This window comes from Dreissena polymorpha, chromosome 12 (assembly GCF_020536995.1).
Source record: "Dreissena polymorpha isolate Duluth1 chromosome 12, UMN_Dpol_1.0, whole genome shotgun sequence".
In the NCBI taxonomy this organism is placed as follows: Eukaryota; Metazoa; Mollusca; class Bivalvia; order Myida; family Dreissenidae; genus Dreissena; species Dreissena polymorpha.
The window spans coordinates 58,156,308-58,176,454 of NC_068366.1; the positions used below are offsets into that span (position 1 = coordinate 58,156,308).

The 20,147-nt window shown below is 37.3% G+C and overlaps 1 protein-coding gene across 2 annotated transcripts; it reads right to left on the reverse strand.

Annotated features, from left to right (window-relative positions):
• Positions 1–404: 404 nt before the first annotated feature.
• LOC127853776 (arginine/serine-rich protein PNISR-like) lies at positions 405–20,146 on the reverse strand. Of its 2 annotated transcripts, XM_052388543.1 has the most exons (14): positions 19,996–20,146; positions 18,067–18,145; positions 17,347–17,505; positions 16,967–17,067; positions 16,503–16,589; positions 15,671–15,806; positions 15,139–15,230; positions 14,503–14,628; positions 10,013–10,183; positions 8,094–8,205; positions 6,827–6,880; positions 6,172–6,384; positions 1,055–2,210; positions 405–573 (listed from the first exon to the last, which is right to left on the reverse strand). In XM_052388543.1, the coding sequence occupies exons 2-14, from the start codon at positions 18,137–18,139 to the stop codon at positions 570–572; spliced, it is 2,484 nt and encodes an 827-aa protein (XP_052244503.1). In that variant the 5' UTR covers positions 18,140–18,145; positions 19,996–20,146; the 3' UTR covers positions 405–569. The 2 variants fall into 2 exon arrangements, with proteins under 2 accessions (XP_052244503.1, XP_052244502.1); XM_052388542.1 differs by having other exon boundaries at positions 405–2,210.
• Between the last annotated feature and the right edge of the window lies 1 nt (position 20,147).

A 20,147-nucleotide genomic window follows, 5' to 3' on the forward strand; every position in this document is an offset into this window, starting at 1 on the left:
AACAACTTCACCAAATATTTAACAAACGCCACGTATCCAACCACATTGCTTAGACAAGGCTATACTCTTCGAATTTTCCAATGCCTCAAATTGTGTTTTAGGTACTGTTCTTTTTATGTGTTTTTAAATACTTAGGCAACACAAGATTACTAGATATGCGCCACGACTGCAAATATCACTTCGTCTTAAAATATATTAATGTTAGATCAACGGAAATGTGAGGTCAAATTTAAAGGCATCATCATCAATCCACACGTATAGCTAATGCTGAATAAAAGGTTCAGAACTGTCGTTGTCAATGGGCCGTGTCACCAGATCTGTTTATGCACGACAAAAGATGTACAATATATTCCTTTATATCAAATATTGTCACACACTGCATGGAGTACTCTTTGAACGAAACAGGCAAAAATGAGGATTTATAACAAATACGTCTATATACAATTTAATTACATATCAAAGAAATAATTAAACCACAAAACAACAGACATGGTATAACATGCAATTTACGTAAACATTCGGGTTCCAGTGGTCTAAAGCTTTAGAAACATCGTAGGCAGATCCCAAATTTATCTGAAAAGAAATGAACTTTATCCACTTACATGTTCAATCATTGTCGACTTAAGTTTACTAGAAATATTGTGGTTCTTAATTGAAAATGAAATACGTATCGTTAATCAAAAAAGCTGTTTTTTAATTAAAAATCTAATAGCCGTATCCATGTAAAACTACACATGAAAAGCAACACAAGTTTCCAAAATACACAACCAACTACAAGAACATACATAAATGCATTTGTACACTACATACTAAGTACATCAAAATGCACATTTAACATATTGTACACTACATACTAATTAAATCTAAATGTATATATAACAATTTCTCATACGATAAGTTTAAAATCACAAAATCTATGAACAGCCTGATATTAATTGAAGTACATTTAATATACTTAAATCGTCATCACAAAATATGTGGATAAGCAAACATGTAAGACATGAAATGTGACGAAAAAATGCTCATTAGAGATAGTAAGAAATAGATTGCCCACCTTGATCTGGACCTGCGTTTGTGACTCGACTTCTTACCGCTTCTGTCGGCTGACTCAACCTCCTCCCTCTCATACCTGTTGCCACGGCGACTTGAGTCACGAGTGGCACTGGAGTCGCGGCTCGCTGGCCTTCGCTTAACCTGAGCTCGGTGCTCATTTTCCGATGAGTCCGACCGAGAGCGCTCCCTTCGTTTTGGTTTAGATTCCTGGTTTTCTTTACGAGACTTTGATGACTTAGAGCCATTATCATGATCATCATAAGAATTGTCCCTTGACCTATTTTTATCTGCAGCCTTTTTGTCATTTTTCTTGGATCTTTCGCTCTTGTCATGCCTGTCACTTCTTTCATTTGACCTGCTGCGATCTCTTTCTCTCCCTTTGTTCCCAGATCTACTCATATCCCTCTCCTTCCTTTTCTCCCTGCTATCTCTCTCGCTGACTTTCTCCCTCGATCGACTCCTGTCTCTACGTCTTTCCCTTGACACACTTCTCTCTTTCTTTCTAGCTTTCTCCCTTGACCTGCTCCTCTCCTTATCCTTCCTCTTTTCACGAGACAAACTTCTGCTTTTCCTTTTTGACCTCTCTTTTTCTAGTCTCTTTTCCCTATCCAAGCTCACATCACTCTCTCGCCTACGCTTTTCCCTATCCCTGTCCCTCTCACTTTCTTGCCTTTGCCTTTCTTTATCATTTTTATCCTTCTCCGATTCTTTCTTTGAGTCACTTCTATGCACAACCCTGTCTGACTTGCTATCTTGTCTGCTAAATTTATTCTTTGACTTTCCAGACTTTTTAGCAGACACTGACGATGAACTAGAGCTAGACTCAGAGCTAGAACTATCAGAGTCTGAACTAGATGAACTACTTCCACTACTACTTGAACTAACTGAGCTTTCCTTTTTAGGTTTTCTTTTTGAGACACTCTCCCTGTTTCTATCACGCTTATCATTGCTTACTTCTTGCTTAACTTGCTTAGATTTCTGACCACTTTCATGCCTTTCTTTCTTAGTTTTTTGCACCACTTTCTCACTAGAATCAGAGTCACTATTATTGTTTTCTAGTCCAGGAATTTCCTCATGTTTGCGCTGTTTAAATGGGTATTTACTCTTCGACTCTGACAATGGCTCTTTCAAAAAGGATGGAGTATTTTGGATTTCATCTGAAAGTAAATAGTTATAACAATAGAAATATCTGATGAAAAAAAAGTGAAATGTAGAAAGCTGAAGTCGTAATTCTCTGCACAATATCAATACATGTAACATCCAAGATCAAAAAGAAGCTTTTAATTAACCCTGGTAAGTGACTTAAAATACGTAAACAAGGTACATTAAGTTTTGAAACCCAAAATGTTTGTAATACAAAAAAAATGTGCATTTATTTTTGAAGCAATATATGTTAACTTGCAATTTCAATTTCTTGTTCATAATTTTTGTACCTCATTATAGCTGAATTAAATAGGCTCCTTATAAAAGCTTTCAAATTAAGGCGAGTTATATATTTTAATTTAGATTACTTTAGTTCAACCTATAAGGCTCCCATGCTTATTTTAACCTTATTTTCAGGAAAAAAGAAATCACACTCATGTTTCCTATTTTATGGGGTTTTCTGAAGAAAAAGTTGTATAATATCTATTTTTAGACGAATGGCAGCGTTAGACCTGCTATAAGTACGCATAGATTGTCACACTTGGAACACAAAATGTACAAACATCTCCACAATTGCCCTTAAAGGTAAATACAACAAGAAATGTGTTTGTCAGAAACACTATGTCCCCTTCTGCGCCGCTTTTTTGTTGTTGACCTTTGACCTTTAAGGATGACCTTGACCTTTCACCACTCAAAATGTGCGGCTCCATGAGATACACATTCATGCCAAATATCAAGTTGCTATCTTCAATATTGCAAAAGTATTCATAAAATTAGCGATTTTGGCCACATATATTTGACCTCTGACCTTGAAGGATGACCTTGACCTTTCACCACTCAAAATGTGCAGCTCCATGAGATACATATGCATGCCAAATATCAAGTTGCTATCTTCAATATTGCAAAAGTTATTGCAAATGTTAAAGTTGGCGCAAACCAACCAACCAACAGACACTATAGTGGGTGGGGGACATAAAAATACTGATTTCCATTTCTTGTGTGCTTTTGCTGTGCAGTCCTGCAAGTAACTTCCATTATTGTCCTTTTAAAAGGCACAGTTTTTGAGGGTGGTAATAATTGTGTTATTTAAATACATATTTGTTACCTGCCAATCTAAACAAATATTGTACTTTTTATGCTTATTGTTGACTTATTTATTAAGTGGTACAGCTGTACAGTTTACTTTTGCAATAAAGAATTAGTCCATGATTATTGTCAACTGTTCAGTATTCAAGTATGGTACTTTTCACCCAATATCAAGAATTGATTGGACAGTCTTACTTTTGTCATGCTTCTCTGAGTCAAAGAAGTCATGTTTAATTGTTTCCATTTAAGTATACTATGACAATGCAGCATTAATGACTCATTATCTTGCAGTGTGATTTAACAGCAATCTCAGGGGAGGTAAATGCCCTACACTCTTTACACAGTTCAAATAAATTCTTCATTATTATATAGTTGCTGCAAAGATCATAAGTATTTGTAAATTAAGTTTAACATCCAAAGGGAGGAAATCAGATGAAAGAAGGAACAAGAGCACTGCTTAACAGGTGCCACGCTCAGCTGCCGGTGCAGTTTTGAATAAATGAAAGCTTGTCAGATTTTTTTTTGATTTTTTAGAAGTCACAATGACCTTGACCTTTGACCTAGTGACCCAAAAATGGGTGAGGCATGTAGAACTCATCAAGGTGCAGCTACATTTGAAGTTTCAAAGTTGTAACAAAATGTTAAGGTTTAAGCATGACGCGGACGGCGAACGTCAGATGGCCGACGACGAGCTGGCTATGACTATACCTCAGGTTTTCTCCGAAAACAGCCGAGTTAAAAATCACCCCCAAGCTTACACTTACCTTGTTTTGTTGTTCAGTTAAAATGTGGATTGTACCTGAATCCTGCATTGGTTACACTCATAGGTACTGGCAGTACAGTTTTTTAGTTTTACAAATCTGATATTAACTTGACTTTTGTAAATCAACTATATAATTAAATATGTATAGAATACTCCACACAAACACATCGATGCCCCCCAAGACAGTTTTGACATAGAAAAATCCACAAATCAGTTACAGGACTTGCTTCCACAAAATAATAATCTTCATACAAGAATATACTATGACATAGTGCTTTAGGTCAACAACATTTGCTGTTTCAAGGTCTTTCTACTAATCATTTCAACATATGACCATTTAGCTGTAAATCTCTGAGAAAATTAACCACAGTTAAAGAAAAGATACAACCACAATTCTGTTTTCATTTTAAAAAAAAGAGAGGAAAAAACAACAAATTGCTTCATTTTTGTCAAAATCGGTCATGATTTTTAACAAAAGTTGAATGCAGCAGACTATTGTTGTACTTTTACAGACCTCTTGGGTGTTAATGTTTGTTTACGTAAGTAGGTCTTGATACATCACAATCATTCACTTTCATCTAGTTACGGATTTACAAAGGTATCCTAATGTGAAATATCGTAAAGCGAATTACTTACAAGTTACAGAAAGTCACAAGTTTGCATTCACGCATGTACTCAATTTATATTATTCGATTGTGGGATTATATTATATTACACTTTTATAATTACATGCATTATGATTTCTTTTCAAACTATGAATAAAGAAGAAAATTCAGACTATCCCAAAAAAATTTGGTTCTTTCAAAAATAAAAATGTCTCATATTAATATGAATCTGGCCCACAGGTGTTGGGGGCGTGGCAAATTCAAAGTGATGAAAAATGTTGTTTTATGACATATTGATAGTGTTTTAAGTGAATTGGACACGAGCCCCACACCTGTGATCTGGCTGACAAAATTGTTTTCAATCAATCAAACTGACGTCATGTTCATAAATTTTAAGTAATATGTTGAGAATAACTCATAGTTGTTATAAAACCTTTCTGAAAACAAGGGACAAAATTGTCACAAAACCAGGTTTTCATTGTGAAAAAAAAATCTGATAAAGGGAGAAAACTCAAACTGAACTTTTGAAATGACCAAAAAAAATTAACCCCCTTTGTAAGTTTTTTTTTTTTTAAATCTATTTTTAGTCGTGGCGACCTTGACATTGGAGATATTGACGTGATTCTTTCGTGGGACACACCGTCCCATGATGGTGAACAAATGTGCCAAATGATTTTAAAATCTCACAATGAATGACATAGTTATGGCCAGGACAAGCTCATTTATGGCCATTTTTGACCTTTGAACTCAAAGTGTGACCTTGACCTTGGAGATATCGACGTAATTATTTCGCGCGACACACCGTCCAATGATGGTGAACAAATGTGCCAAATGATTTTAAAATCTGACAATGAACGACATAGTTATGGCCCGGACAAGCTTATTCCGCCAGCCCGCCAGCCAGCCCGCCCGCATTCGCCAATCTAATAACCAGTTTTTCCTTCGGAAAACCTGGTTAAAAACTAACTGGTTTGGGCATGGGGTTAGCAATCCCGAACATGTTAAACAGCAAATGGCCCATGAAATCAAGGACATAAAGCAAACAGTAAAAGTGTATTTGAATTTTTCTTATTACAGAATTCTAAAAACTCAAACTCCCAACTCATAGGAAACAAATACTGTAATACGCTTGCTGATAGATGTTCATCTTTTTGTTTGTGTAAAAACAAAAATATCTTTTTGTAACTTTGAATAACAAAAATATAAATACACCACCCATTCTTCATGTAGATCAAGTTGACAATGCCAATGATAAATCCTTTTAGATAACTTTTAATAGAACAGTAACAGGGGAAGAACCTTTAAGCTTGTTGAATGATTAGTGCAAAGTTTTAAAATATCAACATTTATTTAAATGCACTATGAGCCATAGTTTGCAACTATGTTAATATTTCATGACTGTGTTTTTAATTGTGTTAAATTTTTATTTTATTGTTAACAAGAACACACCTTATCTTTCACAAATAGAACAGGCTATAGTGTCTCCACAAATAAGGATGTAAAACCCAGGACACAACTCACGTTTTTTCTTGCTGATGAGTTCCGCTTCTTCACGCTCAATGTCGTCCAGACGACTGCGTTGGGCCCTCTCAAAAACCTCCCGTTTTCTGCGGAGTCGTTCCTCATAATTATCATCATTGTCAGACGATGATTGACCATCTTCTTCCTCCTTATCTTCTCCCCTGTCCTGGTCTTCATCGCTCTGGTCATCATCACTGTCCCCATAGCCAAGACCTAGAAAACACCTCACCACATTGACTTACACTCAAAGCATTGTGTGTCATGCAAATGAAGCAAAAAAGACCTTAAAAATGACATGTTGAATGAAGAATGTTCATTTAGATTATTTTCAGAACTACATTCATGGTATTTACACTGAACGAGGATTCTGTAACTAAAAACTGAATTTTGCATCACAAAAACAGAGCAAGAGTTGTTCATGGAATTCTGATAATAATTAATTTCATACAAAATAAAATGTTATTACAAGAAATAGTATATCACATGAGGTGTTCATAAAGCTGAAAAATTACTCATGACAATTACCTGTAATCAACAAAAGATTTAATCAAAGCAAAAAATTTGGCAACAAACATTAAAAAACTTTATCTTTTTTTACACAATTTTTTTTGTGAAATTAATGTATTCAGTACGAAATGCAACTGTGATAACTTACCAAGACCCGTAATAGTGGCCAAAGCAGTAGACTTGGCAAGCTGAGTAGCTGGAGCTTTGTTTATACAAGAGACAACATTAGTTTATACTCTACTCATTCAATCTACGCAAACGCAGCACAGATTCATGTCTGCACTTTGCACCCATGAACAATCTACTGAAAAATTGAAGTTGTCAACAGCATGTGTTAATACATACGGCACAATTTATTCAGGGACTTGACACTGCTTACCAAAGTGTCTTGTCCAATAGTTCTAGGCTCACCATTGCAGTTTTATTACCATTAAATATCTTGCACATTGACTTTTGCAGTAGTGACAAGCAAAAGCTGGACTTTGAATAGTATTATTAAGTTATGTACCCAATTTACTGAAAATTTCAATAATATATACAATAGACCTTGAATTATCATATATTTTCTAGATATATAAAACTAGCCATTCCTAAACAGAATATATACAGTCATTCATGATCAACAAAAATACAATATAGCTCACATAATTTCCGACACTGAAGGTTTCAATGGGTTAAAACAAAAGAAAAATCTAATGTAAAGTTAGTTATTTCATGGTGAACCTAGATACGCAGGTGTCCATATCTTAGGACTAAACAATAGTTATTTACCACGATGATTATTTTTATATTGAACAAACAAAATTTAAAGGTTTATTGATAAAACAATGAAAAGAGTTAGGTCTTTAGTACTTAATGTACAAAAACTTAACAACCCCACAATTTTGCTGGCAGTGAAATACATGTCTCCCCAATAAATATCTAATATGGGCACCTGCATTAATCTGTAACATAAGCAGGTATGACAAATTGTAGGCTGTATATCAAATAAAACAAGAAGCAGTTTAAACTGTTTAAATTTATTTAAAACACATCAACATAATAATGGCAACAACATATTGTAATTTGAATATATTTTGCAATCGTAATACATTCAATTGCATTTACCAGAAAGAGAAATAATATGCAGAAATTGTTGTCATTTAAAAATGAGTAAATGAAGCAGAAATTTAAAAAGAAATGAAACATTATAAAACTTACGAACATAGTTAAAATATACGTCCAATTAATGCCAAACGACTTTGAAAGTCCTTCCCAAAACTCATTATCCCTAATGTCCATTTGAAGAAAGAAATTCACAACTGTCCAAAAATAAGTGATCCAATATATTCCAAAAATAGGCATAATATTCTGGATATAGTGAAATTTCAATTCATTGAAATCAAGCCACTGACAGAGTGGTCTGTCATGTCTACCTTTGGAGGCGTGGATCCTGGCTCTGTTATAGACCTCCCTTGCCATCGCCCTCACCTCAGAGTCCGTCACTTCTAGTAAAATCTCTGTCAACATCCGCCTTACACGCATCATCTGAAAGCATGATTCCCAGAGACCTTTATGCTTGTTTGACTATGACTTGAACTACACAATACTCATGATAAATAATGTATTTCCATTAAATTCACTGTTGATTTTATGCTACAAAAAAGTCAATATGTAAACAACATTTCAACAATCTACACTTGAATTCATCATTTAGATAAAACATTACAACAATTTGCAGATGAAAAATATTTGTGAAAACATATATTTATGGTATATTTTACCACATACTATTTATGACTTTTGTACACATTTATCGGTTTACTTGCAAAATGCCCAATATAAATATAATTTTAGCAAATTGGTATCAACTTATATCATCAAATAAAACAGTGAGGTTGATTGGGCAACAATAGAATACGAGATTGAAAACCTGGTACTGCTTTGAAAGCTCTGTTCAAGGGAAAAACTCAGGAATGTTTAGATCAATGGGGATGGAAGTGTCCATGTATATGAGCACTGCGTGATGCCTTTTTTATGTTAAAATGAAATTGCTTGAGAAAATGAAAGTAGTTTGTTCATCAAATATCAAACATTTCGCGCTGACTGAGCAACTGGAAGAATTCCCCCAACATCCTTAAACATTGTAAGATGACTTTGCTTAGTCTGGTAGAATGGGTGAAAGTTAAAAATGTCTGAAAACCTGAAGTTTTCGCTAAATGCCCCCTTTGGGTGCAGGGCAAAAACCCTGGTATGGGGCATGAAGCTCAAGAAATTTAGCCAATAAGAAACCATTTTAAGTAAGATAAAAGTACTTCTCATGCTACTTCAAAAGACAATCTAATGATCCCAAAATCAAACTCATTTTGAATTTAACAGATTTTTTAAAGTTGAAATTCCTTGTCTGTAGGAATGCCTTCTTTTGTTCTTATGTTTTCTCAAGTCATAAGATGCAGATGTATTGAGCTGAGTTTAAAGATAGAAATGAGTTTAGGTATGAACAATTATAGTATTGGTATAAATATACTGGCACCTTTGTGCTCGAATTCGATCAATAGGTCACTTTTGAATTGTAACACTTCGAAAAGTTATATTTTTTATGTAAGGGCTTGTTTCCCGTAAATGATTCAATAATGTCGTAAACAATTATCTCCCTTTTATTTTTCTGACTTATTGCAATGTTATGAACTATTACTTTTTCGGGCACTTGCTTATGTTTATATACCAAAAATGCCGCTCTTTCAATAAAACACATTCGGAAATATCAATTACAAAACATCTTTTTTATTTCTGTGTTTTTTCTTTTCTTTATAAATGTTTCTTGTTGCTTGTACGAGGAAGGTCACCCCTATCACCACCTCCCAAATTATCTCATGGAATGTACATACAATATGAAAATTACTTGTTGGTGACCTGAAAAACGGAATACTGGCGCAAACCAGAAAACTTTCACCCATGTGACAGGACTCACCAAATACCAGGGCTTTGAGGTAAAATTATCACCAAATAAGCCAATTGCTTACTATCTGCAACTGTGGTTTAAAACATTTACATTTGACTACAGTTTTACCTTCTTGAACCTCCCACAAAAGAAATGGAACACAACAAGGTAGATTTGTCTGAGGAAAATTCTGAGCCAGTGAGTACCCTATTTTCCACCTATCCCTTGCAAAGTCAATGTTACAAGTTCTGTCTGCTTCTCTTCCTCCATTTTCAGGGGATGACTTGTGTGTTAAGTGTTGTCCCAGATTAGCCAGTGCAGTTCAGACAGGCTATTCAAGAACACCACTTTTTGCCTCAACTGGATTTTCCCTAGGAAGAAACATATTTTTAACAGAAATACCATAAAAATTACCAGGTCTGCCTGCTTTTCTTCCTCAGTTTTCAGAGGAGACGGACTCCGTCGTTCTGGAGTGGACTTCCTGCGGGGCTTGGGGGACGTCGTACCAGACCCAGAGCGACGTCTAGGGGCAGGGGACACTGACCCTTCCTTGCCTGACTCCTCCTCCTTCTCATCATCTGAGTCCTGGAGGTCAGTGGTAAGTACATGTAAGATTGCTTACTAAATATGCTTCCCAAAGTTTCGCAAAAGCACTTGAGGAGCATTGCTCTGGGATAACAGGGCTTAATGCCTGCACAGTAAGTGTTGTCTAAGATAGGCCTTTGAAGTCTACACAGGATTCCTTTAAACACAAAATATCATAAAAACAAAAAAGTTGTCCCTGATTAGCCTGTGCAGACTGCTGATCTGGGGCAACAGTAAACACATTTATGGCTTAAATAATGTAACTGTACAACCTCAACAGTCAAAATCGACGAGTTCAACAAAACAAAAAATGTAAAGCAACTAAAGAAATCCAATAATGCGTAGTATTCTGCTCTCTTTAAATATTAAGCTTGACAATTGAATAAAGGAAATAAACTAATTGGAGATTTAAACAATTTATGCTTCATTTATTTAAGCATCCTTCACATTCCTCTGCCACAAATATGGGAAAACAGAGCATACTTCACGAGCGTAAAGTGCTGCCCTAAATAAGCCTGTACAGCTTGCACAGGCTTATAAGGGACACCATTTTCAGATATTTTTGGCTTTTATATTAAAGGCTCTACTTAACAAAAATCCAGTCTAGGAGTAGGTGTCACCCCTCTTTGTCCTGTGCACACTCTCCCAGGGCAAGGCTCATTAGCACTCTACAAGACTACACCAGACAGCCCTTACAAGGCTTATTAGCACTCTACAAGACCACACCAGACAGCCCTTACAAGGCTCATTAGCACTCTACAAGACTACACCAGACAGCCCTTACAAGGCTTATTAGCACTCTACAAGACTACACCAGAAAGCCCTTACAAGGCTCATTAGCACTCTACAAGACTACTACAGACAGCCCTTACAAGGCTTATTAGCACTCTACAAGACTACACCAGACAGCCCTTACAAGGCTCATTAGCACTCTACAAGACTACACCAGACAGCCCTTACAAGGCTCATTAGCACTCTACAAGACTACACCAGACAGCCCTTGCAAGGCTCATTAGCACTCTACAAGACTACACCAGACAGCCCTTACAAGGCTCATTAGCACTCTACAAGACTACACCAGACAGCCCTTACAAGGCTTATTATCACTCTACAAGACTACACCAGACAGCCCTTACAAGGCTCATTAGCACTCTACAAGACTACACCAGACAGCCCTTACAAGGCTCATTAGCACTCTACAAGACTACACCAGACAGCCCTTACAAGGCTCATTAGCAATCTACAAGACTACACCAGACAGCCCTTACAAGGCTCATTAGCACTCTACAAGACTACACCAGACAGCCCTTACAAGGCTTATTAGCACTCTACAAGACTACACCAGACAGCCCTTACAAGGCTCATTAGCACTCTACAAGACTACACCAGACAGCCCTTACAAGGCTTATTAGCACTCTACAAGACTACACCAGACAGCCCTTACAAGGCTCATTAGCACTCTACAAGACTACACCAGACAGCCCTTACAAGGCTCATTAGCACTCTACAAGACTACACCAGACAGCCCTTACAAGGCTCATTAGCAATCTACAAGACTACACCAGACAGCCCTTACAAGGCTCATTAGCACTCTACAAGACTACACCAGACAGCCCTTACAAGGCTTATTAGCACTCTACAAGACTACACCAGACAGCCCTTACAAGGCTCATTAGCACTCTACAAGACTACACCAGACAGCCCTTACAAGGCTTATTAGCACTCTACAAGACTACACCAGACAGCCCTTACAAGGCTCATTAGCACTCTACAAGACTACACCAGACAGCCCTTACAAGGCTCATTAGCACTCTACAAGACTACACCAGACAGCCCTTACAAGGCTCATTAGCAATCTACAAGACTACACCAGACAGCCCTTACAAGGCTCATAAGCACTCTACAAGACTACACCAGACAGCCCTTACAAGGCTTATTAGCACTCTACAAGACTACACCAGACAGCCCTTACAAGGCTCATTAGCACTCTACAAGACTACACCAGACAGCCCTTACAAGGCTTATTAGCACTCTACAAGACTACACCAGACAGCCCTTACAAGGCTCATTAGCACTCTACAAGACTACACCAGACAGCCCTTACAAGGCTCATTAGCACTCTACAAGACTACACCAGACAGCCCTTACAAGGCTCATTAGCAATCTACAAGACTACACCAGACAGCCCTTACAAGGCTCATTAGCACTCTACAAGACTACACCAGACAGCCCTTACAAGGCTTATTAGCACTCTACAAGACTACACCAGACAGCCCTTACAAGGCTCATTAGCACTCTACAAGACTACACCAGACAGCCCTTACAAGGCTTATTAGCACTCTACAAGACTACACCAGACAGCCCTTACAAGGCTCATTAGCACTCTACAAGACTACACCAGACAGCCCTTACAATGCTCATTAGCACTCTACAAGACTACACCAGACAGCCCTTACAAGGCTCATTAGCACTCTACAAGACTACACCAGACAGCCCTTACAAGGCTTATTAGCACTCTACAAGACTACACCAGACAGCCCTTACAAGGCTCATTAGCACTCTACAAGACTACACCAGACAGCCCTTACAAGGCTCATTAGCACTCTACAAGACTACACCAGACAGCCCTTACAAGGCTCATTAGCAATCTACAAGACTACACCAGACAGCCCTTACAAGGCTCATTAGCACTCTACAAGACTACACCAGACAGCCCTTACAATGCTTATTAGCACTCTACAAGACTACACCAGACAGCCCTTACAAGGCTCATTAGCACTCTACAAGACTACACCAGACAGCCCTTACAAGGCTTATTAGCACTCTACAAGACTACACCAGACAGCCCTTACAAGGCTCATTAGCACTCTACAAGACTACACCAGACAGCCCTTACAAGGCTCATTAGCACTCTACAAGACTACACCAGACAGCCCTTACAAGGCTTATTAGCACTCTACAAGACTACACCAGACAGCCCTTACAAGGCTCATTAGCACTCTACAAGACTACACCAGACAGCCCTTACAAGGCTTATTAGCACTCTACAAGACTACACCAGACAGCCCTTACAAGGCTCATTAGCACTCTACAAGACTACACCAGACAGCCCTTACAAGGCTTATTAGCACTCTACAAGACTACACCAGACAGCCCTTACAAGGCTCATTAGCACTCTACAAGACTACACCAGACAGCCCTTACAAGGCTCATAAGCACTCTACAAGACTACACCAGACAGCCCTTACAATGCTTATTAGCACTCTACAAGACTACACCAGACAGCCCTTACAAGGCTCATTAGCACTCTACAAGACTACACCAGACAGCCCTTACAAGGCTTATTAGCACTCTACAAGACTACACCAGACAGCCCTTACAAGGCTCATTAGCACTCTACAAGACTACACCAGACAGCCCTTACAAGGCTCATTAGCACTCTACAAGACTACACCAGACAGCCCTTACAAGGCTCATTAGCAATCTACAAGACTACACCAGACAGCCCTTACAAGGCTCATTAGCACTCTACAAGACTACACCAGACAGCCCTTACAAGGCTTATTAGCACTCTACAAGACTACACCAGACAGCCCTTACAAGGCTCATTAGCACTCTACAAGACTACACCAGACAGCCCTTACAAGGCTTATTAGCACTCTACAAGACTACACCAGACAGCCCTTACAAGGCTCATTAGCACTCTACAAGACTACACCAGACAGCCCTTACAAGGCTTATTAGCACTCTACAAGACTACACCAGACAGCCCTTACAAGGCTTATTAGCACTCTACAAGACTACACCAGACAGCCCTTACAAGGCTCATTAGCACTCTACAAGACTACACCAGACAGCCCTTACAAGGCTTATTAGCACTCTACAAGACTACACCAGACAGCCCTTACAAGGCTCATTAGCACTCTACAAGACTACACCAGACAGCCCTTACAAGGCTTATTAGCACTCTACAAGACTACACCAGACAGCCCTTACAAGGCTCATTAGCACTCTACAAGACTACACCAGACAGCCCTTACAAGGCTTATTAGCACTCTACAAGACTACACCAGACAGCCCTTACAAGGCTCATTAGCACTCTACAAGACTACACCAGACAGCCCTTACAAGGCTTATTAGCACTCTACAAGACTACACCAGACAGCCCTTACAAGGCTTATTAGCACTCTACAAGACTGCACCAGACAGCCTGTGCACACTCTCCCAGGGCAACGCTCATTAGCACTCTACAAGACTACACCAGACAGCCCTTACAAGGCTTATTAGCACTCTACAAGACTACACCAGACAGCCCTTACAAATTTGCTCTTGCGCGGTATGCGTGGCCCGCCCTGGTAGCCCTCCTTTTCCTGCTTCAGTTGCTCCTCAGCCTCCTTGTCTGCCTGCTCCTTGGCAACCCTGGCTGCATCCGCTTCCTTCTGTTGCTAGGCAATGAAAAACAAGAATGCTCTTTATTTCCATTTTCATTTGGAACATTTGGAAAGCGATTTTACAAGAAGGCTATGTGACATGGACAAATCTCCTTTTTGGAACATGAACATTTTTGTTAATGATTTGAAACAATACATTTCATGAACATCAATTACTTATGACAAAACCCTAGAGACTGCTTAGAGTTGTGTTTTGCCTTAATAGATTTTAAGCTTGATTGAATTGAAAACCATAGGCTTATTTAGAAATCTTGTGTACATGTTCATAAAACTTGAAATTATGACCGTGTTTTTTATCATGAATAATAATTACATTGTTAATAGTCATTGTTATTACTAACGTGCTCATCATTTGTACCATTGGCAGTGAATTTCTTAGTGTTTCCAAACATGAAAGAAGTTTTATCGATACAACAAAAGAAATGTTAATTGCACAATTATTAAAAAAGACTTTCATTGATTACAACTATATTTCACTGAACTCAAAATGATGTAGAATTCTACCTGTTCTTTTTCCAATTTTCTTTGTTTTTCTCTTTCCATCTTTTCCAACCCTTCCCTTATCCAGGCTGGCAAAGTCTTTCGTCGAGCCGCATCTATTATCATAAAGAAACGGTGTACACACTTTTAGTTTTGAAACTTTATATTGTACTTATCAATCTTTCAGTATGTTGCGTGTGTTTCATATTAAGTTGTTGAGAACAATCAACTTGTCAATTAACTGATTAACGTGATTTGCTTGATAATAAGAGAAACAGACCGGAGAGAGCATTGTAAAGCTTTGATGCATTGTCAGGTTTACATTGTAAATAGTGATTGAGCTATATTGACTTAATTATATGTTGTGATAATCCAATAAAAGCTGAACAAATACTATTAATATTAATCACAACTGCTCATTTACTTGAAGGCTACTATTTCGTGACTTTTCTTACTTACAAAAACTCAACTAAAGTTTCATTTTTTAATCAGTTAAAATTACCAAAATTATATTACAAGGATTTCCATTACCCAATATACAAAAACTAAAGGTTACCCAGTATGACAGACTCATCCTCATGTGGTGACAGATGTCGTAAGGGCCGCTGGAAGCCTGGGTCCTGATGCATGAACTGTCCTGGTGGGGGCCCCCTGCCCCACCCACCTTCCCCATGAAACTCTTTTCCCTTGTTCTGAAGCGAAATATAAATGATCACCCTTTGGGAAAAACTGGGCTCAATGAATGTGCGTATAGTATCTCCCAGATTAGCCTGTGCAGTCAGCGACAACACTTACTGCTGTATAGTGTTTTTCTATTAAAGTAAGTCTCTTCAGAGCAAAAATAAAATTTAAGGGGCAAGCGTCATCCCTGATAAGCATGTGTGGATTGCACAGGCTAATCTGGGACTACACTTTTTGCACAAGCTTGTTTTTCCAGCGTGTGGCTCAAATACATGTCTCATATTTGTAGTTTGTTAATTTAAGGATGAGTTTTGAGAATTTTTTTTTAACAGGACACAGTATTTAAGTAATTTTATGCTTCTTGTTACTCACTACTCATGTATTACTCAAAAGCAAAAAAATCTCTTTTGACTTCCAGGTTAATATGATTTCATCATATCGAAGACATTCTCAATGGTCATTTTGATTGGCAATTATAAATAATGACTCTAATGTACAGTTGTGTTCTCAATCAAGTCACGATAAATTTAAAACAGCCAACAGTTAATACATGCACATAAGTAACATGATACATGTAATAAATTATAATACACTGTTTTGAAAATCTTTACTCTGCCGCTCAATAACACTATACTATCCAATTGCTTTGTTATGCCATGCAATACTTGAACGTTGATTTGAAGACACCACACCAGACACAATTTTACCTCAAAGCCCTGGTATTCACCGCCATGGTTGTAGTCAAACTGCTGGAAACTGCTGTGGTTGTAGTCAAACCCTTGCTGCATGCCCATCTGAAAATGTGTTGAATACTTGCACATCAACTCATGAATATAAAGTGATTTTATACGGATTATTTGAGGTCGAAATTTGTCCTCAATTTTGGCCCAACCTCTTATAATAAGATATCTCTTGCTCCCAACAATGACTCTACTATTCCTGTTCAAATGTAAGCTTTTTTTTTTTTTTAAAGGGACTTAATTAGAAAAGTTAGAGGCATGTTCTCAGCAATATCAATCTAAACAAGTTTGAAGGTAATATAATTTAGTGTCTGAAACAAAATACATGTTTAATCACAAAGTACAATATAACTAGACAAGTTGAAGACGAACATTGATACCCATATTCCTCTTTTGTCGGAAAACTCCACATTTGTCCTAAGTGCACATACCTTGTCCCCAGGGGAAGGTCCCCAGCCCTGTGGAGGTCCGTTCCACTGATTGGCCTGCATCTGGTTGTTCCAGCCCCAGGATTGCTGGCCCATATACCCTCCTGAAATACACACAGGTCCCGTATACAGGAAACAAATTACTCAGTCATAGTTGTTTCTCAAACACATAAATAATTTCTAAACAAGACATGTGAATATTTACATCAAACACGTCAAAAAGTTGCTTTAAACAGTATTTGAAAAGCTTTTTTGAACTAACTAAATATAATATATTTGATGTCAGTGTATAAAGTATTTTCTGGAAATGTTTCATAAAATCAAATAAGTTTGTTTTTTCTCCTACTATTTCTACAAACTACAACTGATAGTGTGTCCATTACCTTCTTCATTACCCTTCATATCTCCATTCTGGTCCAGGTCCATGTTGTCACCACCTGGGTCTGAAGAAGGGGGAGGGGGTGGGGCCTGTGAAAGATCATGATGGACTGGTACAGACTCCTTCTGGGCAATCCACTGCTTCGCCAATGAAGCCCAGTCCACTGGAAAATAGTTAAATATACACCAGGATCAAGACAAATGAGACCAGAAGAGAATAAATGAGAATATCATAGACTTCATATATATGAATACCCTGGATAATTGAATATTTGAATGTGACAAATGTGTTACTCAATTAAAAGGAATCAACTGTAATTCAAATGATAATGGTAACGCTGATGATCATTCTGTGCTAGTTTTCCACACAAAGTGACACACACACACACATATAACAAATAAGTTTATGTTATGAGACGTCAATGTTATGCAGAAATTTGGCAACTGCTTTTTTTCCTTAGCACCAACCTACCATTAAAGGTTTCATTCATGTCTGTAAATTCAAACTAAATTTATCAACCTGAAACCACCTGTTTAACTCCCAATGGTTGCCTGCCTTACAAGTTATAAAAAACTGAATTTTCGACTTGGTTTAAAACTTGATAAACAAGAGAATGATATCAACTTTAAAAAGCAATATCACTGTGATATGATACATTCAGATTAAAACAAACGTGTACTTCCTTTTTAACCTTTACAAGTTTCTATGTAAATACTGTGATTACCCTGATCAGCTGACAATCCCATGAAATGTTGCTGCATGGGCCAGCCACCACTCTGCCACTGGTTATTCCACATTGCTGTCTGAAATAATCAAAATGTTTTACTTAAAACAATAATACAAAACCCCTGTTCTGATGGATGGTTTCCACTTGCATAGCCAAACTTAATTAATATCAATTTAAGCATGTATACAATACCTTAACAAGATGCACTGATAGATCAATACATAACTACACGGGTTCTTTAAGGTTTTTTTAGTAAGAAGATGATTTCCAAATGTAGGAGGGTAATCTTAGTTTGTTTTCACTAAAGCTTTAAAATATAGCCCAATATTATTTAGTATTTTGGACAAAATTGCAGGGTGATTTACCTGGAGCAATGGACTTAATGAAACCCTTAGATAATTTGTTTTTGTTTATGGATACAAAGTTTGAGTTTACCATGCAGTATCATATATTGACTTTTCTTTACATAATTATGTTCATGGAAGTTGTGTTTTAAAAATCAATAAGATATTATTAAACTGGTTTAAACACTACAAAAAAGACATGAAATTAACATGTCATCCGAAATATTTTTATGCGGATATATGTTCACTTTCTACATATTTAAATAAAACCCGACTTTTTCAGTTTATAAGAAAAACATTCATAACACTTTTTCTTACTTCAATTCCTTTGTAAGCAGTCACCATCTCAGGGATTTCAATAGATTTTAAAAACCAGGAGTCAATGACCCCTGGACTGAAATTTTGAATAGTCAAATTGAAAAATGCTGGGGTCAAATCCCTGCTTTGGTTAACAATTGTTGACATTAATGGACAAGATAAGAGATTGAAATGTACAATGCAACCAGTTTGATTTTAAACTAGAAATGGCGTGGCCCAGCTGCACATATCCCAACGCCGCAACTTTTGACCCAGGGGTCAGATCAAAATTCCAAATAGTGCACTGTCGCACATATGCTCATAGCTACCATGTGTTTAAGTTTCAAGGTTCTAGTGCTAATAGTGTGAGAGGTGATAGTGGCCAGCACGAAGGAACGGACTGACAGACGGCGGAGATAACCACATAATTCCCCCACTCCAAATCGGAGCGTGGGGATAAAAATCATATGGTCTGCAGAAGTAACCCCTTACATTTTTCAAACCTATTTCAGAAATGTAATCACCCTATTTTTTCAAATTCCATGGGTAAAAAAACATTTTTCCCAAAATTATCTTAGGTATGAGTCAGAGATTTTTTTAACCTCTGCATCCAGTGTTACTTTAGGGAGTCTGCAGGAATAATCTGAACGCGAGATAACAAAAATTCCTGAAATTCACACCATAGACTAAATTTTTTAACACATTTGCACACACCCTTGCTGCAAGTGCAAAAGTACTGATTGCCGGAAGATTAGTTGCCCCAAATAATGTGTTGCTCTTATCTAGACAATAACTTAATTGTAATATTTTGTGTTTTTGGTCTTGTTTTGGCCGTTATCAACAGTATTTCAGTCACATCACTTTGGTCACTCAACCAACTAACTTTATCTGGGTAAGCGTGTTTAAAAGTACTTAGTTCACATGCGTATTAGAGTATAAATGAAAAAAAGGGTAGCAGAAGAATGGCAATAGAAAGGATTTCACAAGTTGACCAATACTGCCAATAAGAAAAGACAGCATTTATTAATATTTTTAATGAGAAAAATCATAAAATGTGTTGTGTAATGATCGTAAACTATATATATATAAATATATTTATAACAACAGTTAGACTTAGAGACTAGAGTGGGTGGGGAATGTGAAAATGGCAAAATTGCACTGAACACCAACAGGCAAACCCACTATGAATGGATACATACTTTTCGATAAATATTGGAAGTTTAAAAATAGCAGTGCAATAATTTCTGGTTAGCAATATACATTTGGAGAATCGCAGTCGCTTTACCTGCCAAAATCTTTCGCAAGTTGCCAATACCTATTCGCAAAGCGCGAACATTGCACTGAGTAAATTGCTCAATTGGGATATGTTAATTGGTGAATGGAGGTATCCCAAGCTGTATGGTTTGCAAATATTACTTCCAGAACGCTCAAGTGGAT